Genomic DNA, 25,728 nt, shown 5'->3' with positions numbered 1-25,728 from the left:
GCAAAATTTCAGCTCAAAAAAATTGGCAGATGCAGAAGGCATTATCATGGCCAATTATCTTTGAGAATGCATTTAGAAATTCACCATTTTGCAGTTCTTGACAGTTGTATAGAAAAGGTACTTGTTGCATGCCTACTAATGTTGCAACAGAGTACATAAAGCACCTCAGAAATTTCAGCTACCTATTCAGAGCCAGATGACTTTGCTGCGATTCCAACTACGGCTAATGCAGCCCTGCAAAGTAGAACAGAATCGTTTGAAAATAATTCCTGGTAAATATTAGCAGTGGGAAAATTACTAATTTCTAAAACAATCGTAAAAATAAAGGGTCTCTCACCTCAGCAGGGTGACCGTGATTGTTCTACAATTTTGAGACCAGCCAAAAAGTTGCTTCAGCTTAATGTTCTGACACCTCTAATAGGTCAATGCAGATAGAAAAGCAATTGCTCTTATTTTATTTTAGTAACTCAGCCCTACTCATGGAAACAGATGTTTCTTACCTTGAATTCTCATGGATAAGCATCATCATATTTGGGTTAGCACCTTATTTTGGGTACAGTCAGGGTCAAGTTGCTAAGATATACCATGGGAAAGGGCAAGGCAGCTTCCCAGATCAAGAGCAGCAAGATAAGCCCGCTAAGCTTATTAAAACTTATCCAACACCAAACATTTCTGAAACAAATTGTTTAGGAAAATATATTTCAGACCAACTGAAAGTTGTTGATGTTGTTTTTGCACTCTTGGATCTCAATATTGAGCTGCAAGTTTCAGGAAAGTGGGACGACTGCCTCTGGTATTTCAAAAATATGGGAATTAAAAAGTAAGATAGATTTTCAGCTCTCCCAGTCATCACATATGGAACATACAAAGGCAATCGCCCCTCAGGATGACATCCTAGAATGTTGTTAATGAAAACAAAGATCTTCCCAACATAACCTCAGAGCTCTCTCTACAAGCACCTAAAATCTGTTATCACCCTATCCCAATATGGTGGTTTAGAAATGAAAATGAGTAGCCTCCTATAACTCCCATAAGAGAGGAAGGGCCAGATCTCAACACCCCTTTTGTCCTTATGGAAGGCTCATGGGCCCTTATTGGATGACAGAACCTCTGGGAAACCAATAGGAAAAAAGCACTAGGATTAGTCACCCAGAAGCACTGGTTGAGAGTTAGCTCCCTTAGTGGCATAGGGCAGCTACGGGCTTCATAGGAGTTCACATTAAAAATCAGTTCTTTTCCCTTATAAGGTCCCATGAAAGGAATTTGCAAGTGGCAATGTGCCTGCAGTGCCACTGTGAGGCATTGAGAAGGAAAAGCAAGCAAGAGCAGCCACAATTCTTCCTGAATTCCCTGGAACTTAAAGGCAGGAGAAGAAAATGCTGGTCACCCTTAAAATAAAAGCTGAACCATAAGAACAAACCACTAGTTTGGTGTACAGAGTTTGGAAGCCTCTTCCTTCGATATTCTAGTAGCTTGACCTCATAGCCAAGATGTAGTGCTATCCGCAATGTGATGGCTACTTCCCCATGGCACTTTGGGATAATGCCACACTGCAAAAATTCTGCCTTGGTGCTGGAGCAAACGCAATTGTCATCCAATGATTTCAAGCAAAAGTTTTGCCTGAAATCCAGCTCTTTGGTAGAAAGGCACGATATGCAAGCCATAAATAAACAAGTACCAGTAATTATGAACACATCGCTTTTATATACCCTCTCTCTCTTTTTCCCTTTCCCTAGCTATACTTGCACTTGCCTTCATTAGAAGGTATCAGGGAGGGTGAGTTAGCAAGTATATCAAAAGGTGACTTATAAAGAACCATAACTTCCTTTCCAGCAACAAAGGCTGGATCTGGACACATCAAAGAAGTGTTTCAGTTTAAAGCGTTGTAAAGTTAAACAGGGAAAACAGGTAGAGTAAACAGGACTCCACGTCTCCATCTGGTGACACAATGTTATATCGCACATACAACACATATAAATCGTTTTTTCTTTACCAGTCTAGCAGAGTCCAAAGAATTACCAGTCTTCTTGAAATTCAGCTAATAACTGTTTACTTTCTTCATATTCTAACCAAGAATTAAGGTTGGACTCCTGTTTTGCATAATCTTTGACTAACAGAAGACAGAGTGTCTCTGTGCTGTCTTGTAGACAACACTAATGTGGTCCAGAGAGAGGGGGAATAGCTGCCTTTGATGAATAAGACTTTCAACACAGTCTTATGCGCATTTACTCAGAAGCAAGTCTTGCTAAGTTCAATGGGGCTTTCTCCCAGGTAAGTGCACTTACCCCTCAGATGCTTTCCCCCCATAACTACTTTGAATCATTGTATGGTCTTAGGCAGGCTTCCTCAAACTCGGCCCTCCAGATGTTTTGAGACTACAATTCCCATCATCCCTGACTACTGGTCCTACTAGCCAGGGATCATGGGAGTTGTAGGCCAAAAACATCTGGAGGGCCCAGTTTGTGGAAGCCTGGTCTTAGGTATATTAACTGCAGCAGTTCCACCAACCCTGAAGGACAGTAACTGGAGAGGGTCTTTTAAGCAGTGGTGACCTATCTATGGAATCTTCTTCCCATATAGGTTTGTCTGGAAACTACTTGGATGTCTTTCAAAAAATAATTGTAACAGCTTTAATTCCCTCTGAAATGTTTTTTATTGCTCTGTTGTTTCCGCTGTTTGTTCTAACTGCTGCTTTCTTTAATCTTTTTTTTGGACTTGCCATTGATTTTGCTATTTTAGCATATGCCACCCTAAGAAACACTGAGATGCAGGATATAAAATAAGCTTAAATAAGAGTCAAATTGACCTATGGTACAAGGTTAAGACGACAGCTGCCATGCAGGCCAGTTTCGTTGAACAGCAAACCTTCACTGTCACCTCTGACTACTATATATTTAAACAGGTAACTCTGCACGGTTATCGGCAACATGAAAAATGTTTATTTACCCTGGAAGAAATGACTGCGGGGTTGGTGTTGGCCCATTCGGGGCATACATGCCAAGGCTGCTGATTCCACTACTCCCCACACTGGCAGAATTCTGGCCAGACTGAGCATTCCGGTCTTGGTAGTTCAAAGGAAGGCTCTGGGGCCGGGCGTAGTAATACGGAGTTGAGTGGGCATCCCGTGGCAGTGCTTGAGCAAACAGGGAGGCGAAATTTGATACCTTGAAGGGGGGGGGGGAAACAACCCAAAGTTTTAAAATAAACCCATTGCCATTAGCTAAATGACTATAAACACATTATCCTTCTGAAACCGATTGCCTAGGTATCTGTTTAAAAAATAAAAAATAAAATACAGAATACACTTTTCAGAATCAGCCCCAATCTTTTCAAAGGCATTTTTAAACAGGCCCTAAACGTTAGTAAGGCTAACCTCTAACATTTCAACTTTACGTTTGTCTCAGTTTTTTACATTGTGAGTTGTAATAATACAGTACTTCAAGGGGTGCTGCTGTTTCCTTCCATATCAACTTGCCGACACGCCGAGATCTTGTGCCAGTGGCCTTCATCTAAATACCACCTCCATCAGAGGTGAGGTTTGTTCAGATAGACATGCCTGGCACCAGCTCTACTATATTTTATACGCCAGGCAAAAACTTCTTTATTTAATGTTTATCTTTTTTTATCTTTTTGTATTTTTTATGTGATAAATGTGAAAATCAATTAAAAATTTTGATTTAAAAAAAAAAAAAACTTCTTATCCGGTCACGTTAAAACATTGTTACAATCTTTAGTTATGTTTTGCTTTTATAATTTCACTTTTATTGGCTTTTATTTTTGTTTTCCAGCTTTAATACTTTTAAATCAACTTTAAAACACTGATAAAAAGGTGGTGTGTGTGTGTGTGTGTGTGTGTGTGTGAGAGAGAGAGAGAGAGAGAGAGAGAGAGAGAGAGAGAGAGAGAAAATGCTCCATAAACTCCCTCCCATCCCTTGAGAGGCTCCCAAGCACCAACTTCCACTAAAGGAAGCCTAAGAAGGAAACATTTCTCATGCTTCCCAGAGCCACAGAACGGGGTGGTGGAGGAGGAGGGGTAGACAAAGGAGAGAAAGAAGCTTATTTCTCTGCTTTGTGTCTGCCTGCCTCCTCGCTGCCCCTTGCCGGAAACAAGAGAAGATTTCAAAAGGCAGACTTATTTTCTGTTGCTTTCTGTAGCAGTGGCAGCAACCTCAGGCATCAGAGGTTGAAAGGATCATCACAGGGCAGCTTTGATGTTCTCTTTTCCACCTCATGCCGCCTGTGACTGGCCAGCCATTACTTCTGATGCCTTCTTCATCCCTGCATTGCTCTTGCTGCTGCTCTTTATGTTACTTGGCAGTAGCAGATTGATTCTAAGGCCAATTGCAGAGGAGGAAGGAGGACAGTAGCAGTGGCAGCTGGCCTAGGGACCTGAATCCGAGGGGCAGAGGCTCCAGAATGGGCAGGAGGACGAGCCAGCAGAGCTGGGGGCCTGCTGCAGCCTCTTCTGGCTGTCCAGCTCACCTGAGCTGCTCATCCACCAACTCTTGCCATGCTGTAGTGCACAATGTCGCTTGTCTGTGGCCTAGCAAACTGCAGCTTGATTATACTCTTACATGTTTATTATATGTAAGATAGATAGACACCCACACCCACAAAAATATCTACCTTGTTCGGCTGCTTGCGTGGATCTTCACTGAGGCTGAGCAAGAGGTAGAGGATTGACCATCTGTTCTTCAAAACTCCCTGCCACAAGAGGTAACTATTAGAAATGGTAACGTGGTTTCAAAATTAGTTCTAGTTTTACTTGCCCGTGAGCAAGTATTACCATAATTTAATAGTGGTATGGATGGGAGACGCAAGGTTAGATTAATGGAAACCAAGCCTTGTTGACTAACTGTAGTGCATGACTGGTCTTCAGGCTTCATTTTTTACTGCAAAAAAAACACCCACCGCCAATTTTTCATTCAGCTGCGTTGGTCAAATCAATTAAAGATTTACAGGTCTACTTTTGTTCAAAATGGAAAGTGGTGCATGTATACACCCATCACAGCTACTTGTAGGAAAGTCCTATTGAATTCTATGTGGGTTCGGACTGCAGCCAATATAGCAGAAGGTTATATGCCACTTACTTCTGCCTGGATAAGTTCTTTTTTAATAATAATAATAGTAAGACCAGACCCACCTCTTAAGAGACTTAAATCCCTGCTGATATCCTATTTGTCCCTGATCTGATCATACTACTCAACCAGGGTGGGTGGATTATCTCCACAGTGCTATTTCAGCAAGCAGCTTGTCATAACCATATGATAAAAGTACTGATATAAAGTATTAGGAAGTGCCTAATGGCTATTCTCAACAGTTCAGGTCACTGTTCTAGGTTCTTTGAGTACGGTTTGTTCAAATTTTCTAATTCATTAATTGACCTTTGCAATATAAGCGGAAAAACTTGAGCTGTGGCTTAAACAAATGACTGACAGATCTCCCACCAACAGCTGGACTTCATGCTAATTCATGCCCTGCTGTTTTTAGGCAGCTACTATACTGCTCTCACAAGTCTGGAAATTATTGAACTAGTCTCTCTATAGCAGAGGAAAGTCAACTCATTAATGTCAAGGAATAACGTATTTGCTTGCAGTATAAAAAAAGTTTGTGAACTTCGCTGAACTTCACTGTCAAAACTGACTCATAAATTCTCAAGTACAAAAGAAAGAAAACCAAGATCACTTAAGAGGCCGACAGAAAACCTGATCAATAAATCAATACACATTATCTTAAAAATAGATTGTGGTGAGATAAGTTTAACATAAAAAGCAAAACACATTTTATGCTGATGTATGTCCTTCCCATAAGAAGTCATATAGTCAACAAAAACCACGTGATTATTTTTTACTTTCCTCAAAAACAGGCTTTTGATATTTTACAGGACAGGAGATCAGAAGAAACTCAAACACAACTCATTTCCTTGATCTATCAAAGCCACATTAGTGGTATTCTTTACTCAACAATTAGCAGCTAGTCTCCATATTGGATATTGGGTTGTTCAGAACATATTCCTGTACCTGTGAGTGGAGTTTTCTGTAGAGTTCTGAAAATACAGCAGCATTCTCTTCCCTTCCTTGCCGCACAACTTTAAAAGAGAAAAGGCAAGTTAAGAACACTACAAGCCTGCCATGTGCAACATTAGTATTTAAACTAAACAGAAATTCAATCAACACAGATACCTAATTCACTGAGCTACCAGCTGCTTTGTTACAATGTAGATGACTATTCATTCTGGCCAGGATGGTGTCATATTTAAGACTAGGCCTGTGATCCTAGTCAAAGGCTGCTTAAGAGACCTTAAGAAACAACATTAAGTGCTGTTCCGTCAGGAGAAAGGGATATGTGTGGGTATTTTGTAAAAAGATCCATGAGCACAGATGTTCTGTGGTCCATATCCCGCAGGCAGAGGGGGTAAAAAAAGCGGATTTCCAGCAGTCATGGATCGGCAAGATTCAAAATCCCCTGACACACCCACAAACTGGCCCAAGACTATGCCAGGCCTGGGCCTGGAGCATAGTAAGCCCACAACTTATGTTATGGGGATCATGCATAAAGCCAAAATTGCATATCATCAAAGCACGCTGGATCAATGGTGGATGTGACTGCCAAAGTTCCCCGCCCCACTGGATGTCCGCTCTTTTACTTATTTTTTTGCCAAGCATGTAAAGTTGAATGTGTGCATGTTAAATGTGCATAAGTCTACTGTATTTATTTCTCTCTCATTAGAGTCAATGGAAGGGAAAGTGAAAAAAATCTGCTTCCTCCACCTACCACCCTAGCTTATTTAGCAGCAAGTCAACAAAAATGGTGATCGCTCTGCCACAGGGTCTCCCTCAAAGGACAGAAATGCTCATTTCATCCAATGAAATGGCCCTATGTGAATATGTTTCTATGTAGAATATTCAAGTCTACACTATAATAATAGATAAATGCACACACCTCCTTCCATATTTTCCTTACAACCACATATGAAGGATAGAAATTTGTTCAGACAAAAGAATAAATACATCTACTCTATATTACACTATCTTCTCGCTTCTTCCCTGCTAGCATCTGCTGACACAGTGATCTATTACTACAATTCATATTACTCTCTCACTCTCCTATATGAGAGAATTAAAAAAGAATTAAAACCACCAGTTTCAATTGGTTTTTAACAGATGTGTCTTTTGGACATGCTGATGGGTGTTGTTGTTTTTCAAATAGCTTTGAAAATAGTTTAGTACTGGTTTATATGCTAATGTTTTGTTTGTTCATAAAAAGTAGTTTTATAAGCTTTTATAAGGGATTGTGTGAGAAAACCTTTTCACAATTTTATTATTTACAGGTAGGTAGCTGTGTTGGTCTGCGGTAGTCAAAACAAAATAAATAATTTTATTATGGCGCTGCATTTTATTATTGTATTTTATGGTTGTATTGCTGTTCACTAAGCTTGGGTAGACATAGCCTAGAATAGCAGCTTATAAATATTTTAAATAAATGAATATAAAAGCACATATATGCATGGTGAAAAACAAGGTAATAGTTTATACTGATGAACAGTAAAGTGAACCTGCTCTATCATAAGAGACAAAACCCACACAGCATTGAACACCTTAAAAAACTTGCTCTGAACACTGTTAAAAATAATAAATAAGCTTACGTTCTTTTTTAATTTTTTCTGCTACAAGAAATTCATCTCTTTCAACTGTAGGTGCAAAGTTGCTTCCAATGACTCGCACTGCATATTGAAACTGCTGGGCTACATCGGCTGAAATAAAATCACAATTAGTAAACTGTTAATAATAAGAGACTGTGAAAATGCATTAAATTTTATGAGTGGCACTGTGGTCTAAACCACTGAGCCTAGGGCTTGCCGATCAGAAGGTTGGCGGTTCAGATCCTTGCGACGGAGTGATCTCCCATTCCTCTGCCCCAGCTCCTGCCAACCGACCAGTTCGAAAGCACGTCAAAGTGCAAGTAGATAAATAGGTACCGCTCCAGCGGGAAGGTAAACGGCGTTTCCATGTGCTGCTCTGGTTTTGCCAGAAGCGGCTTAGTCATACTGGCCACATGACCCAGAAAAACTGTCTGCGGACAATCGTCAGCTCCCTTGGCCAGTAAAGTGAGATGAGCGCCGCAACCCCAGAGTCATTTACGACTGACTTAACTGTCAGGGGTCCTTTACCTTTACCTTTAATAATAAGAGACTGTGAAAATGCATTTAATTTTATGAGTTGCGTACCTACATAAAGACACACACACATGCACATACCCAATACTAATCTGCCATGTGTAATACAGAATCATGAATGTAAAAGTGTCTTCCTGCGCAAACAGGATTTTTGGTGTTTGCTCAAAAGCAGTCAGCAGAAGTAAGAAACCTAGTTTGGATTACTTCAGAAGCTCATTACAGGGTTGTAGAAGCTTCATGTCCATTTATAGGCACCTCCATTAAACATGGGTCATAAAAATCATAGAATACTAGAGCTCGAAGGGATCCCAAGGGTCACCTAGTCTAACCCCCTGCAATATAGGAATCTGAACACATGGTACCCCATCCAATTTGAAATCATTCCAGACCCTGCTTAGCTTTCCAAATGCACTAGCAATTTTATTGCTGAACTACTAGGAGGGGCTTTCAATGACAAAGAAAGATAAGTAAATATTCCCTGGCATACTCATAATGTCCAGAGGATTATACATTCTGTGATATTCCAGGAAGGGATACATGAGAACACCCAGCTATTTCCTCCTAGAAATCTGCCCATGAATCCCACTCTATCATTTGCACATTGCTCTACCCCTAAACATTGTATTTATCCTCACACCATTCCAAAGACTTTTCAGCTGTTTGGCTTTTGCTCTCAATTTGAACACGACTTTAAATCTCAGTATTTGCAAGCATTTCTGCCTTTAACAGTACGGGGGAAGAAATAAAGCATTAGAAATACTCAGTTTTCAGTTTCACTTGCAGTTCGTAAGTTTATTGTTCTAGCCAAAGGCCATGACAAACTCGTAGCAATAGTATTAATAAAATAATATAGAACATACATCCATAATATAAGCAGACATCCATGACGTGAGAGGAGGTACCATAGACATCAACAAGCTTAGATTTAGCCTGATTTCAGATTAAACCTCTGTATCACCAAAACAATTTATAGCAATTTTATCTAAATCCCTTTTCCTCTTTCTTTTTTGCAGCCAATGCATAAACACTCTCTGTGTTACAATGCTATTACTGTCACTCACAACAAACAAACAAACAAACAAACCCCTGAACCATTTTTGCTGGGGTATACATGCTTCTGCAACCAAAGGTTTCACAAAGTGAACTCTTGGGACCCTATATAAAGAGGCAAGCTAACAGATAATGAGTGATGTCTTCCACCTGAGGCTGACCACAAATACAAAGTCTGTCTGTGCGTGGGACCTTGTTGTAACAGCCATCTAAGACTACACTGGGCATCACTTGGAAACACAGCTCCATAAGAATACATTTCTTACGGAAACTGATGAGATAACTAGCTCTAAAATGCTCTGTTCTTGCGAGTGGATACCAAGGGGAAATTTTTTTGTCTTTCTAATTAGTTGCAGATCCCTTCTGAATTCTATCCAGAAAAGCCAATCCCTTAGCTGACACTTATTTAAGGTCAGTGTAGTGTTCAGTTCTGGATAGGAATAGTAGTCTAAAACATCTTGACAAGCTGCTTTCCAGAGTTGGTTTTCACCCAATTCCATACAGCACAGCACAGGAATGTAACATATGTATAACAATTATTTTAATATACCTTAACTGAGCACAGTCCACTCAGTCTTAAATTGTTGGCCACCCAAATTCTGAATGAAGAAGAGCTGCTGATATTCCTAATGGCAAAGTACAGCTTCTGAAAAAAATATTCCACAGTTTCTAAAACCTTAATGGAGTTCAAATCAGAACCCTAGGTTCATTAGATATATGTAATAATTTCAAATAAAAAAATGTGCTGAATTCCCAAGATATTATGTAGCAACCATATCACGTCCAGGGTCCCACATGCACCCTTTCAATTGGATGAACCTTGGACAGAATAAAGGCAGCACCATCTCAGTGCATGAAACTGCTAGGCCATAAAATTGACCATACAGCTTAGCAAGGGGAAGAAGTAAATATTATTTTAACCTAAGCAATATTTGAGATGAAAAGGCACTCTTTCCTCAAACTGCTTTTTAAAAGTCTCTGCCCCTGCCAGAGACTTCATTCCACATTTGGCTGAACTGGGTCAGCAAAACAGAAAACTGCTGGGCAGCCTCAATTCCAAAAGGCAAATACCTTTGCCAAGTGTAAAGCGAAGGGGCTCTACAAATATAAAGAAATAGACTTCTATCCTGCAGTTCCTAATGAGCTGTATATAGGGTGCATGCAGAGGAAGCCTCTTATCTGTCATGGATGCTTTAGTTGAGATTCCTGCATTGCAAGGGGTTAATTAGACGACCCTCTGCAATTCTATGATTCCATTATTCATGTTAACAAAAGGCTAAACAGAGAACTTAGCAAATTAGCATCCATCACTCTCTCTCTCTCTCTCATAGAATATGGTGTTCCTTTGTACGCCCCCTAGAAAAGTTGACCTTCAAAACATTATATTTTCTACTGTGAAAGTCTCATTAAAATGAATGAGACCTTCACCTCTTAAATGTGAAAACAATGCAAGTGGGATATAACTTAAGTGTGATATTGATAAAGATGTGAGATGGGACATAGCCATAGACCTGCCTTTCAAAGTTCATGTGAATGCTAGCAATTTCATAATTGTGCCCTTATTTGACTACTCTGACAGGATCTCTTAATGAACAGATTTGTGGAATATTCTCCAAAGAATTCAGAACACCAGTAAATAGCATTCTGATTCTCAAAGTGCTGAACGCAAAGAACAAAAGTATCAATAATTTTAAGGAGGCACATTCTTATTGAGCATGCTTTTATGTAGCTACTATGAAGTCAGGTTTCAATAATGCTTAGTGGGAATTTTCTTTTATCATCCATTTTTCACAACCTTCTCACCATCTCCACTAATGTATCAGAGGTATTTCTACTCAGAATTGCAGTGTTCGGCATACGTATTTCCAAGTCTAGAAAGAACTCTGAACAAATTCCCTGTGAAAATGTAGACAAACTATCAGAGGCAAGAGGAAATTAAAGTCAAAATGATCCAAGAAAAAAAGGATCTGTCACGGCTAGTGCTTTTTAGAAATTTCCCAAAAAGGGAGAGTACAAAATTAAATAGGTATGGTTAAATTATGTGGTTTAGTGATTTCCTTCCCACACCTTACAAAACCACTGAAAATAGCTAAACAAGGTTTGCACTTAAGACCTCAAGTACCATTTGCTGAAAAGACACAAGGAAAGTAAAAAACAAAAACAGGTCTTTGGAGTCATGAAATCCAATTTCCTGTAGCCTCAAGCATAAATGCCACCATCTTGGCAAAGGATATGGGAAAAGGAAAGTTTAACCTTTCATCAACGGGTGGGGTCAAACACCCCCGAACAGCACCGGACAAAATCCATAAAACTTTTGTCTCAATAGCCTTTATTGAAACAATGTTAGTTCTCATCCAATACAGAGCATAAATTATCATTATTTTTCCGTGTATGAAACTAGGTTTTTTCCTAAAAAATAATGTCAAAAATTAAGGGGTGTCTTATACACAGATGCATCTCCCCCATTTTCCTAAATCTGAGTCCTCCAAAATAGGGGGCATCTTATACATGGGGGCGTCTTATAGACAGAAAAATACGGTACCATCTGGCATTTGGGCCGGATGCCGGGGGGGTGTAATTTAGTGGGGGAAATGTTGTTTCACTTATGGTTTTTAAGGTCAATTTTACTGCCTTTGAATGTCCAAGAAAACCCAAACAACATGCACATAGGGTGCTAGGGCTCAAAGTAGCCACACAAAATGCTCTTTAAGGTTATTCACTAATTGCCACTATCTGCAGGTGCTTAGCCCAGAGCCTGTTGTGTCCATTTCATGTGAGAAAATAATACAGAGGATGAAGAAACAGAATTCTGCCCATTTTCATAACAGACAAATCACCAAATCATAACATCACCAAAAATTGTGTAGGTGGGGTCAATAGCACCCCACAGGTTTACAAAATCATTTTACAAACCTAAATTTTTTTAAAAAAATTGCCCCAATTAGACCCTTCCTTGTGACCTATAACAAAACTATTTTCATCATAGCTATTATATTGTGCGAAGCTTATTGATGACCCCAATTCCATCTGCAAATGTTTGCAAGCAACCTGGTCCCTCACTTCATCAGCTAGCAACTCTCAGTCAAGAACCTTTAGAGCAGCACATTTCTCTGTTCACAGAAAGATGTTTACAGTATGTGATTAGAGTTGCCCTCGACGCTTCCAGGACACAGCATCACTGGCCTCCTTCTAAAGAATCAATAAAGTCCTCAGATTTGATTACTAGCATGAGCACCAAAGTACCAATGTGAAAGAAAACATTGCCCCTGTGCGCAACCAGTAGGAGGTTTACCAGGAATCTCTCACAATGTTAAAACTGAGGAACAATTACTTGCATTTAAAGGAAGATGTCCAAGATGTCAAAGGAGCAAAATGATACAAGTTTTATAAACATAAACCTCAGACAAATTATTCATTCTAAAAGTTCCCTATTTGTAAAGATATTTGAACTGCATAAGGATAGGCAATTTTCAATCTATCACCTGGGTAACTGCTACTTTTTATACCACAAAGCTATTTTGATTTTAGCAGGTCTCAAGTCTTGGCTCAGCTCAGCTCGCTGAAGCTTTTGAATTTGATTTTTTTAAAAAAAACAAATACGCCTTTCTACTTCTGATAAAATGTTCAAGGGAATGAGTAAATTTGGTATTCCTCCAGTTTTGTCTTCTGCCACCCTTCCCCTTGTGGCAGATTATGATTTTTAGACAAAAAGACCTTTCTCCCACAATCTGAACTCTTTAGACAAGTCAAGCTGCAAGTAACAAGTTATCTTTAAGAAAAGACTAATTTTATCGCCAGCTTATAGAACACCATGTTCTTCAGGACCTATTTCCCAAAGTGAGCTAAAAGATCAAAACCTACACGCAATCTAAACATTTCCATATTTACTGTACTTAGGAGTAAGTCACAGTTAATTCAATGCATCTTACTCCCAAGAATCTGAGCAAATAATTGTAGCATTATACTACAATCCTATGCATGTTTAAGTTAGTCTCACTTAACACAATGAGTAATACTTATGAGTAAATATGCATGGAATTGTGCTGTCGGGATTTTGTTTCTGTGCTAGATGCACAAATTTTCCCCCAGAGGCAAACAACCTACTTCTTGCAAATTCCACAAGTTAGTTCTCCCCAATTTTTAAGATTTGTATTTTCATACCCATCTATCTACTTAGCAATTACCAATTACATCTACCTTCATTAAAACATTCTATAAACAATTCTTTGGTGAAATTCACACAAGTTTAACACACTGTCTCTTCTCTAGAGACTTCAGTCTCATAATATGGGCAGGTGAATTATCCTGTTCACTACAATCAAATGGGACATATGTGATGTTAGGGGATGGGAGGGGTACATGTTGTGCTCCATCTGGAGTTGTTTGCCCACCTTTGATCCCCACCCTGAATTTAGTTCTCACCTGCAGCTCCCAGAAGCTGTCAGCATACAACAGCAGCCACATCCCAGGAATGGCTTTGACTGGCCGGCTAAACCAAGTGAGAATAGCCAATAGGTCTTAAGCTCTCTGAGAGTTAGGGACTTTCTCTGCATGCAAAGACAGGCTCTGACAAGTTGAGCACACAAGAACAATAGTGGGTCCAACAGTCAAGAAGGCAGTTTCTGTGCAGAAACTAGCCCATCTAGGAGAAGGAAAACTGATCCTAAACCTCTGCTGCCTTTCAGACAGTGTTGGAAACTGAGATATGAAAGCGAGAAGCTAAATGACACCTTAAAGCTAGGTTACGGGTGCAACAATGAAATGTCTAGGCACACTTTTTTATAACAGGAATGCAAGGCTGAAAAGGACTGAACTGCAGCTAAAATATTATGTCCATTTTTCACATGGTCTAGTCCTTCTCCTGCCCACCCCCCTAACATTCGTAAGAGGGTCTCTTCTACAGTTTTCGGAGAGTAGCTGAAAGTGGGGAGGCAGAAAAAGGTCCTCCTTTCCTTCCACACTGCAGTTTTAATCTGAAATCTTAGGCGCAGTACTGCTCCCAAAACTTAGAAACAGCTCACACTAACGAAATTCCCTGTCGCAAAATGCGCCTGGAACAATGGGAGTTTTGATCACTGCTTCCAGGATACCGTCAGGAGAAGAAAAGACTAAGCAATAAACCCTACACAAATCCAGAGTGGAGTCCCTAAGGTGGTCAGGTGGCACCTCATTTGCCTCTTTCCAGCAACTCCTGCAGCCAAGCTGGTGACAAATGCAGTGCTCTGTTTTCCAGGACCTCCATACTTAGTGCCCAGGCCTGCTCCCAGTGGACGTCACTTCAGTGCTGCTAACACAGTGATTTAACTTCATCACTGGAGGCACACACCATTGTCTCTCAAGACAGATGCCAACCAACTACAATCAAGTAAGTCCTTTACTACTGAATCGTGTTTGATATTTGCAGCAGCTTGCACACACCAAAAGAAACCCCAAACTTTTAAAGCACAATAAAGTATGCATCCAAATCATCTTAACTAATTTTCAAAGAACAAGCAAATATTCATTATGTCATATATGAGACATTGACCATGACTTAGCACAAATCAGCAAATGAGTGGGTTCCTAGAGAGAAGATCATGGCGATTTTGCTCCTCCTCTGGTCCTGCTGCTGCAAAATGCTGTAAGCTAAGCCATAGCTTGTGGTTTATCTCCCACAATCCACAAGCAGTAATTCATAGACTTGGTTACAGCTTGTGGTTTGTCTGGAAATAAACCATGAGCTCAAATATGACACAATGCTATGACAAACTATAGCTTAGCTCCTAGCAAGGCAGGGCAGCCACACATACAGATTGCTCCAATATCAGAAAAATAAAATAACCTGTGTTGGATGGGGTTATACAACACAGGTTCATAGTCTGGGGGTGCTTCTGGCTGTGGCCTTGATATTGACACTCAGGTAAAAGCAATGGTCAGATGTATGTTTGCCCAGTTTAGTCTGGTGATGCGGTCACACATTCCTGGAGACAGCAGACCTAACCACAATGACACATCCAGATCATTCAAAGTCACTTAACATGGTTGCTTTTGCAAAGTGTCCAGAAACTTCAATCAGTTCAGAAATCAGAAATCAGGTTGTTAATTGGAGTTGGATTACTGGACCCAATTCAAAATGCTAGTGATGACTTTCAGCCTTTCACAAATTGAGACCAAGATAACTAAAGGACCATCTCCTCTTGTATGATCTTGCCAGGTCATATAAAGCCAACAGTGGAGGCCCTATATGGGTTCTAATAACCCCTGGGACCAGAAATAGGGCTAAATCAGGGCTTTGGAATTTCATCCCAAGAGGTTTGCTTTGCCTCCTTTTTGGTAGCTTAAGTGGATCGTAAGATAAGTTAACCTTCATTGTAGGGTGTGTGTTTTTTTAATTCTGCCATGCGGTCTTTAATTATGCTACTTTACCTATTACTTCTTATTAAGCTTACTGTTTTTTTATATTTATCCCCCTGCTTTAGTTTCCTTTTTAGCTGTGTTTTTTTATTTTTAATTGGTGTTTTCAGACTTTTAGCCATCTTGAAGTCTGCAGAAAACATACCGCAGTTCCATTTTTGCTTTTATAATCTTTGATCCAATCAAATTGCTATATCTTTCAACTGTCCCGTTCATAGGTAACTATTTTCTCACTGCAAACAGATTAACAGGATGTATTATGTAATTCAGTATGACATTTTTTTCCTACCAAATAAGAAAATTTAACTTACACATACAAAAATGCATGTTATGCTCGCGAAGCGGATTTTACATCAGCAGTAACTAACAAATTTAATTATGAAAATATCAGTATCTGGAGAAATATCATAATCATGTATATTTAATCTCTCACAATGATTTATAGGAAGTTGTGCATTCAGTAGCCATTGTTCTTTCAAAGTATTTGAACAGTAGCCTACAAAAGGGGATGACTTTTAGCTTTAGAAACAAGAATGCATTTCAAACTTTTCCTGAGATTTACTCATCTGTGTGCTTACTTATGTGATGTTAATCACAACATACCTGCTGTACCTCTTTTTCCATTGCTCAAAAAAAAGAGACTCAACACAGCTTTTTTTAGCAGCATCTCATCAGCTGGGAGATAGCTCTGAAGTTAATCAAGCCTCTTGAGATTTGGAAAAGAACTCAAATGTTCAATGATGCAGAAATCCACTTCTACAGAACCCCAACAGGTGACTATCTCACCTCTGCATAAATACTTCTTAGCAAAGGAGAGTCCACCACCTTCTGAAGCAGTCTGCCTCACTGTCCAACAGCTTCTACCTCCATAAAGTTCTTCCTAATGTTCTGTCTAAGTTTTTTCTTCGTATTTGGATCCAGTGGTTCAGATCCTAACTTCTAGAGCATGGATAGGCAACAAGTTGTTCTCCAGTTGCCCACACTAGCTGGGGCTGATGGTAGTTGCAGTCCTACAATATCTGGAGAGTACTACATTGGCTACTCCTTACCTAGAGCGAGAGAGAAAAAGTATGTTCCATCTATGTGACAACCCTTCAGATACTTATGGTGGTCAATACACTGGAACTTAATCATTTCATTTCAAGGCTAATTGTACCTGACTTCAATCTTTCCTCACAGGACTTCATCTCTAGGCTCCTCTGTATCTGTCGTCACCCTTTGGAGGTGTTCTAATTTGTCCATATCCTTCTTCAACCACAATCTCCAGACCTGGAGTTCTGACCAATGCAGAACAGTGGTACTAATTACTTCTCATGATCTGGACACTATGCATCTGCTGATGCAGTCAAAAATTGTATTAGCCTTTGTAGCTGTTAACAGTGCACTGCAGTCTCATCTTCAGCTTATGCCTACTAAAATGGCTTTAAAAGAGGATTAGACAGCTTTGTGGATGATAACTCTGTCAATGGCTACTAACCCTGATGGCTATGTTCTACCACCATTGTCAGAGGCAGTGTGCTTCTGAATACCAGATGCTGGGACCCATACCAGGAGAGCGCTGTTGCACTCTGATAGTGATTTAGGGCTTCCCACAGGCATCTGGTTGGCCACTGTGAGAAGAGAATGCTGGCCTAGATGGTTTACTGGCCTGATCCAGCAGGTTAAGAACAGAAGATGAGCCAGTGGATCAGGCCAGTGGAAACCTAGTCACGCATACTATGGCTAACTAGTTTCATAGAATCACAGCATTGTAGAGTTGGAAGGGATCCCGAGGGTCATCCAGTCCAACCTCCTGCAACAGGGTCCCAAAACCATACCATGCTAGCAGTTGATGGGTTTTTTAAACGCACCAATTCATTTCACACCTCCTGGTGTCAAGTTGAGTGTCATCCTGTACATGTGGATCTGATTTCTCCGCCGCCAAAAAAACACCCTAAATGCAGAATATTACATTTGTGTATAGCTATTCCACACAATATTCAGTGATCCAGCATCCAGCCTATTCCTCTCAGAGGTCCTACTTAGCTTTTCCACCCCGTCACCTTATTTATATGCACAAAGAAGCTCTGCTGCCCAGGTGGCTGGGCCAAATCTCAGCCAAGTCCACCCAGTAGAGCTGAGGGAAGAAACATGGAGCCCCCACTTCTAAAACTGACCAGGCACTCTTACAGTAGGACGTCTCGTCTCTGTGTCTCTCTGTCTGATGCGCATTAATTACTGTTTCGGGCACCTCTTTCGGCGGGAGGAGGCGAGGCGTGGCTGGGGAGGGTGTTTTGCAGCCAAGTTATTCCAGGGGGCATGAAGCTGTCCGTCTGCTCAACTCAGCCACCTACGGAAAGCAGCAGCAGCCTCTTTCGCCTGCCTGCACGTTATTATGTGGGGAGGTGAGAAACAGCATCCTTCGCTCCACTGCACGGCTCTCACAGCAGCTCCGCTGACAGAAGGGCAGGAGGAGCCGCTACGCAACACAACACACACACACAAGCCAACACAAACATACGGAGAAGCGACCCGAGCAAGCTCACGACAAGCGGGAAAGGGCTTATATATATATATATATATAGTCTTCGGGGGAGGCAGTTACCTTCGCCCTTGCCCAGGATGCGGCAGCACAGGTTCTGCAGCAGGACGTTGGGCGACTTCTGATCCGGGCTCGCCATCCTCTCGCATTGGAGGCAGGAGGGTGGGGAGGAGGACGCGCCCCTCGCCCGCCCTTACCCTCCTCCGAGGGCCGCTTCTCCTCGAGCCTCCCAACTCGGGTGGCTTCCCTGCACCGCGGCTTAGGGCGCCATTTTAATAAAAACCCGCCGGAGGGAGAAGAGAAGAGGTGGTGGCAGGGGGTGGGGAAGGGAGAGAAAAAGGGAGGAAGGGAGGAAATAAAAATTGAGAGAGGAGAAGAAAAAGAAGCAAGCAACGGTATTCAAACGCGGGCCCCCACAATGCCCCTCGCAGCCCGGACGGTGCAACGCCGAACACCTTCCCTCGCGCCGCCGCTAAGCCGCGGCGAGGAGGTTCCGCGTTGCAAACGGGCCCCTACAAACACCGATAAGAGGCCCTGCCCGGGGCTTAGTTTTTAATATGGGGGGGGCGTGTTTGTGCATCTTTTCTATCTACGTATCCCCCGGCATTTTGCAGCCACGTTTTTATTCATGCTCAAGTCAAGGCTGCCTGACGCCAAGGAAACATGGGATGCGTCCCTCCACCCGTAGCTGGGTGTCACTGGCCGCACCGTGGCGTCATCGCTTTTGAAATGATCAGAGCGGGGCGTGCGCGGGGCACGTAAGAAGAAGAAAAAGGCACGAATCTGCTTCGGCCGCCTCCTGTATAAACTCCGCTGCTCTCATTGTAATGGAAAACAAAATCTCTTGGATTGTTATAAAAGATGCAGGATGACTGCCACTGTCTTCAGAATGGATTCAATCACATCCCTTTCAGACGACCTGTTCCTTACGCATCCGCTCAGATTTGATCTCAGGGAGGTTAGATGGTGCTACTCAATGCTAGCAGTAACACACACACACACCACCACCACCACCACCACCACCACCACTTCCCATATCGCAGGTTTGATGCGCAAGACTTCCCAATCGGTTATACAGTAGTTGCAAAACCTGGATTTGCCTGTATGAGATTGAATCCCACCCAAAAATAGTGACAGTGCAGAAGTGCCTTTGGAGCTCTGGCGGGGAAACACTTTCCCAAAAGATTGGGCTTTTTGCAATCAGGAAAGTGATAAGTGTTAAGTTGTGGGTTGACATAGCAGATTTCTCCAAAGCAGCTCTTTATTTTGTAAGCTGGAACAGAACTAAGCTGAGGAGTTCAGTCAGCCTGCTTATATAGAGCTCCAGAACAATGTAACTGTTGCCATTTTCTAAAACTATCCAATCACTGAACGTCACTTTTCGATCCTTCATTTGCATACAAAACTATCCAATCACTGAACGTCACTTTTCGATCCTTCATTTGCATAACTATCTACAGTATCCCCCTGCTGGCCCAGGGTGAGAACTTCAGTACATAACAATAAGGACACACACTGGGAAGTGAAATAACAATTGCTTGCTGCAACATCGTTGAATTTCTCCTAAAAAACAAATCAGGATGAATGATAATTAAACATGTTGCCTGGTCTGGAAGATACCGTAATCTGCAAATTAAGCTAATATCTGATGCTCCTCCAGACCCTGTTCAGCCTTCTACCTAACACTTTTGTCTGGCCCTTAAACTGCCGGATTTCTTTGTTTGTATCAAATATCATTTATTGATGGTCCCCTGATTGCAAGGTACCCAAGAACCATTTCTCTGGGCAATTAACAATAACAATAAAAACACCAGAATTCTTGCAGTTCTTTTATTTTGCTTTTGTGAATCATTATTTGCAATTTCTGTAAGTATATAAGATGGTCTTATTAAAAATGATGAAAACCATTTTTAAATACAGATATAAACCATTACAAGAATATGAAGCACAGTTTTTAAAAATCTACCAGCAGATAATAAAAAATCGTGAACTCTTGAGCAACACCAACAGTACTTTAAAAACAACTAGTTGGGAGTCTTACCCATCATTTTGTTTTGCTTTTCGTTTTGCTTTTTGTCATTTTGTTTTGCTTTTAAAGTGTTTATTCTGCTTTGCCACCTGCTTTGTTGTATTTACTTACACTTGCTATTCTAACTTCCTACTTCATTCTAACCCTCCTTTATACCTTCTAAGTTGTACAGACTTTAACCTGAGCCCTGATAGCTCCTTAAAATTAAAGATAATCCAATAGATGCTTAGGCCTCCATCTCCCTGGCCAAGTGCCCAGAGATGCTTGTGATTTCCAGCTTATTGAGGTGAAGTGTTTTTGAGACACTATTGCAACACACTAATTTGTGTGCAGTGGTGGGGCAGAAAGAGGATGAATTCCCAGAGTGGCAGGCGCTTAGCATTTCTATAGACTGGAGACATGAAAGTGCACTCCTCCAGCCTTGCAGCTAACCACCAAACTCCATCCTTCCAAGAAGAAGAAGCACTTGCCAAGTAACTGGGCTGACTTCCAAGAGCTAGTAAGGGTTTGCTTTAATGCATCACTAGGAAATAGAAGAACTACTCTGCTGCTTCCATTGCGTCCTCAAAGAACAATCCAGCAGAGTTGTTTCAGGCAGTCCAGAGGCTGGGCGGACCAGAAGTGGTGGGCGGGCTTCTGGAGTGCATTGCGTGAGTAGTTTGCAAAGCACTTTGAGGATAAAGTTACTTAGCTCCATAGTGTCTTGTATGCCAAAGTTGTAGCAATTCCTGTTGAGATGTCCAATATAGCACCTTCCCATATTTTATGGGGTGAGTTTCAGTTTATGTGGATGGGGAACCTTGCAGTGATGCAACCAGCTTCTTGTTCTCTTGATCCCTGTCCATTCTGGCTTCTGAAAACTAGTCCAGGGATGGAGGGAAGTGATTGAGTGAGTCCAGTGTGGGAGTGAACACATGTCTACATCGTTGTTTCTGCTGTCCTTAAACAGGCGGTAGTGCATCCATGTTTGAATAAGCCAATTATCACAACTACCACCTGTAGGAATGAAAATCATGACAGACGAGTAGTGGGCGTCATGTGAGAGGCGTCTCTCGAGCATGTCTCGAGGAGTATCTTTTATTGAATATTACAGCATTGCCACATATGTGCTTGTTGCTGATTGGTCAACACAAATACAATACAAGGGTTGCATATAGGCATTAATCATCAATAGACCAAAGGCTGGGAAAGGGAACACAGAATTGGGCAGGCGTGAAAACCTCCTTGTTAAACTATTACTAGTGATTAATATAGCAAAGCTTGTTCCATAGATGTGGTCAGCCAAGCACTAAGAACAGGTCAGACTAAGAACGAGTCAGAATGCAATGTTTTCTGTTGTGCAGAAACAAAACTTTCCTACAACCACCCGGTTGTGAATACCCCCTTCTTGGGAAAGGTGGTAGAGAGTATCGGCTAAGCAGTTGCAGAAGTTCCTGGAGGATGTGAACTATCTGTATCCACCCTGACCTGTATCAATAATGAGACAGGAGGAGAATGAGATGGGGCTTCTGCGACTCCTGATTGGCTGTTGGAGCTTCCTGCAGCCAATCAGAAGCTGCGCTTTGGTTTCCATGTAATCCTAATAGAACTCTAACCCAATGGATGCCATTAACTTGATTCTGAATTGATCTTAGAATGTATTTTAATTAATTGACTGTGTGATTTTATGTACACTGTGCTATTTTTACTTGTTGTTAGCCACTTTGAGCCTGGCTTTGGCCAGGGAGGGCGGGATATAAATAAAATATTATTATTATTATTATTATTATTATTATTATTATTATGCCACTTCCTGTGCATATCTTGAATGCTCGTAAACAGGGAGTTGTCTGTGGTGCAAGCTCCTGTGGGCTGCAGTTCACTTTGTTTGATTCAAGTCCTAAACAAATGTATGTGGAAGTGTGTTTTGTTTATTTCAAATAAGCACACTTGCAGTCAAATGTGCTCAATGTAGAGCAGCCTTGGTTTTAGCTTCTCAACAGCTCAACAAATGCCATACTGAAGGGAATAATAAACCCAAAACAATGCTTCAGGGGCTCTCCTCAAAGGGAGGGAGAATCTTTCACTACTTCCAAGAGGAGCCCTGAATGAGCTGCATTCTTCTCCATTTTACCTGTCTGGACCTTGAACGTAAGTAGCCCTCAGGACAGACCGCTGCCATGGGGGAACAAACCCTTCTCTTTGTACTGTAGCACCAAAAACACCCTTCTATGCAGCCGGTAATTATAACTCTTCAATTTACAATTTTCTTCTTTCTACCTTTCCACCATTTTATGAAGGTTGTAATTATTATTTGGCCAGCTTATAATTAAAGATGAGTATATTTTCAGCAATTTTCCAAAAGGCATGTTACATGCGAGGGGGGAAGGTGACTATATGAAGAACAAATGTGACTCTTTTTCAACCATAAATTGCTACTATTAGCAAGCACTACAAAGAGGTGCTAGAATTGTTTATGGTAGTAGGGCTCTCCGAATATGCATAGATGCCACACTAAGCAAAGCACATTTTTGCCCTCAAAAGAATTCTGAGCACTATAGTTTGTTAAATATTGCTGGGAAATGTAACTCTGTGAAGGGGTGAGCTGCAGTGCTCAGAATTATTTGATGGAGAGAAATGTGGCTCGAAAATGCTTTAAAGGTATCATGTGTAATTTACTATACAGTTAACACCAGGTGGCAGCACAGAAGTTGTGAAAAACAGCTTTTCATTTTCATTTTTATTTTTATTTTTATTTTTTTGTTTTCACTGTATCACAAAGTGTTGGGAACCCTGCTTATGGTCTTAAGAGCACTGGCTATGATGAGAGAGAACTAATCCTAGAGCAGGGATGGGGAACCTGTGGCCCTTCAGATGTTGCTGGACTCTAGTTTCTGACAACCCCAGCCAGAATATCCAATAGTCCAGTATACCTGAAGGAGCGTCTCCACCTCCATCGTTCTACCCAGACACTGAGGTCCAGCGTCGAGGGCCTTCTGGTGGTTCCCTTGCTGCGAGAAGCCAAGTTACAGGGAACCATGCAGAGGGCCTCCTCGGTACTGGCGTCCGCCCTGTGGAACACCCTTCCACCAGATGTCAAAGAGAAAAATAACTACAGTACCAGACTTTTAGAAGACATCTAAAGGCAGCCCTGTTTAGGGAAGCTTTTAATGTTTAATAGGTTATTATATTTTAGTGTTTTGTTGGAAGCCACCCAGAGTGGCTGGGGGGACCCAGCCACATGGGCGGGGTATAAATAATAAATTATTATTATTATTATTATTATTATTATTATTATTATTACTATTACTACTACTATTACTATTACTATTACTATTACTATTACTATTATATTATGATACTAGGGGGGAACAGAAAATGCTCTAGGCAGGGTCGGCCTATCCATGAGGCAAGATGAGGCGACAGCCTCAGGTGGCAAGATACACAGGGGCAGTGGATCTGGCCTCCAAGCATAGGTGCCAACTGCATGGGGCCCTGGGTGCCTGAGCACCCACTAAATTACCCATGAAAGGGCTGGGCACCCACACATTTCAGTGCCAGGGCCATGCATGCTGCATAGCACCCACGGTTGTGGGGCCAAGTTGGCACTCCATGGAACGCACCACAAGTAGATCTTTATTCCTCCCTTTTTCTCGATGCGGGTCTTTACTTCAACCCTTGTTCCTGGTGCAGAGCTTCACTCCTCCATCTTTTCTGGCAGGGTGGGACACCATTTTGTGGTTTGCCTCAGGCTTGGTCTTGGTCCGACACTAGGGTAGCAATTGCTGTAGCTTAACTAACCCCATATTATCCCATGATGCAAAAGTAATATGCTCAGCGGACAATATTTGCTGAAAATGAGAGGAGGCATACATGTTATAACTGTGGGTAGACGGTTACAGCAAGAGAGATGGATCCCTTTTTTAGCACTTGTGGGAGTTCTGCTACCACCCCATATTCTAATCCAGATCTGCTGGACCAAAACCGAATGAGGAAATCTCAGTTTTCTCAGCTTCTGATCTAGAAGCTATAGGCTTGCAAGGTTCATCATTCTTACTTGGCAACAAACACTGCTGAAATAATGGGGCGTACAATTAAACATATCAAGGACTAGACTGATAGTCTTACTGCCTGCTTGATTAACTTTAAGCATGACTGTATCACATTACACAATGTACAGCTGCATCATGCAAGCGATAATGGGGCCATTGCAGTAAAATGACTTGGCCCAACAGAGACCCCTGTGCACATAATAAGCCGATTATCTGAATATTTTATAATGTCACCCATTTAAATTTAATGCTCAGTGATCTTAGCCTAGTGATCAGTCAACAGGAGGTAGAAACGCATTTACCAGAGGACTTTAGTTCTTTCTTTCCAATGATAATGTTCAAATAAAACAATGCTTATAGATATTTTTAAAGCACCAGCGGCTTTCTATGGAAGTGCCTCCATTGTTTCTTTAATTCTTGAAATGGGGAGGCAGGGGAAATCACAGCTGAAGCTATGCATTTTTTTATTTTTTATTGCAATTGATTGGGATCTGGCACTGCCAAGGCACTAAAACATGGATTCGCAGCTCAGATTATGCATCCTTATTTTTTTACAAAGGATCATCTGGAAACCACCATCAAATCATGTCCCATCTGAGTCCATGGATTTGTTGCTGCTTTCATTGTCATCCTATATAAAATAAAATTTAAAAATCATTAAGATCCTTGAGGATCCATGCCTCAAATCCATGTGTTTGTAGTGCTGGCAAACACTGGATCTACGATTCTTACAGTCTACCAATGTAAGTTTTAATTGGGTTTTAATTGGATGTAAGTTTTAATTGGCTTTTAGGGAGGTGCTGTGTAAAATAAAGCAAATTCAAGAGGCTCTGTTTTAATTCTACTGTATCTAACTTTTACAGGACCCTATGGAAAAAACAACATATGTGTGTGTGCTTTTTCTCTTTCTGTCTGTTGGGAAGGCAAGCAAAGAAAACCGACGGGGGCGGGCGGGTTGTGTGTGTGCCCGTGGCACACTCTCAAAATTCCAAATGTGCCCACAAGCCCAAAAAAGTTTGCCAACCTTTGTCTTTGTTTTAAAGGCATGAGGACCTGGTGTTGAAATAAAGAAACTCTTGACTGGGTACACAGAAAGTACCGTAGGTGTGCCTAAGTGCCTCTTTAGATCCTAGCACAGTACCGCTTTCTAAGTAAATAAATGTCATTCCTCAGGCTCAATAATACTTTTCTTTTAGCCTGAGGCATGCAATAAGGATGAGGTCAGGACTCAAATGGATTGTGTTCTCCTGATACAGGAGATTGGGTTGCTTTCCACAGGATTGCTTCTTCTGTTGCAAAGTGTACTGTACTGCTTCAGTCTGTTTCCCTACACTGGAACTTTGTGTTAGTGTAGCACCCTCCTTGTGGTTAACGCTTAGCTGGAATGAAATATTCAACGCAGCAATAGAGAAATTAAAATAATAATTTATTTGTCAGACAAATAAATGATAGGCACAGTGGTATATGGTTACCAAGGCTCTGCCCCTTCCAGCCCTGATGGCCAGCACTTACGGTATATTTCCTCAGC

At 41.3% G+C, this 25,728-nt stretch overlaps 1 protein-coding gene across 1 annotated transcript in view; it reads right to left on the bottom strand.

The window, feature by feature from the left end:
• Nucleotides 1–18,786, bottom strand: part of TUBGCP3 (tubulin gamma complex component 3) — a 54,455-nt gene extending 35,669 nt beyond the window's left edge. Inside the window, exons 1-5 of the mRNA XM_079972581.1 lie at nt 18,204–18,786; nt 7,646–7,753; nt 6,021–6,088; nt 4,627–4,704; nt 2,947–3,164 (exon numbers count right to left, since the gene is read on the bottom strand). Of these exons, the coding sequence (XP_079828707.1) occupies nt 2,947–3,164; nt 4,627–4,704; nt 6,021–6,088; nt 7,646–7,753; nt 18,204–18,279 (548 nt within the window). The 5' untranslated portion in view covers nt 18,280–18,786. The remainder of the gene's footprint in view (nt 1–2,946; nt 3,165–4,626; nt 4,705–6,020; nt 6,089–7,645; nt 7,754–18,203) is intronic.
• Between the last annotated feature and the right edge of the window lie 6,942 nt (nt 18,787–25,728).

The sequence above is a fragment of the Podarcis cretensis genome, assembly GCF_951804945.1.
Source record: "Podarcis cretensis genome assembly, chromosome: 4".
NCBI lineage: Eukaryota > Metazoa > Chordata > Lepidosauria > Squamata > Lacertidae > Podarcis > Podarcis cretensis.
Note: the sequence above shows the minus strand (reverse complement) of the source record. Positions and strands in the feature narration are given on the sequence as shown.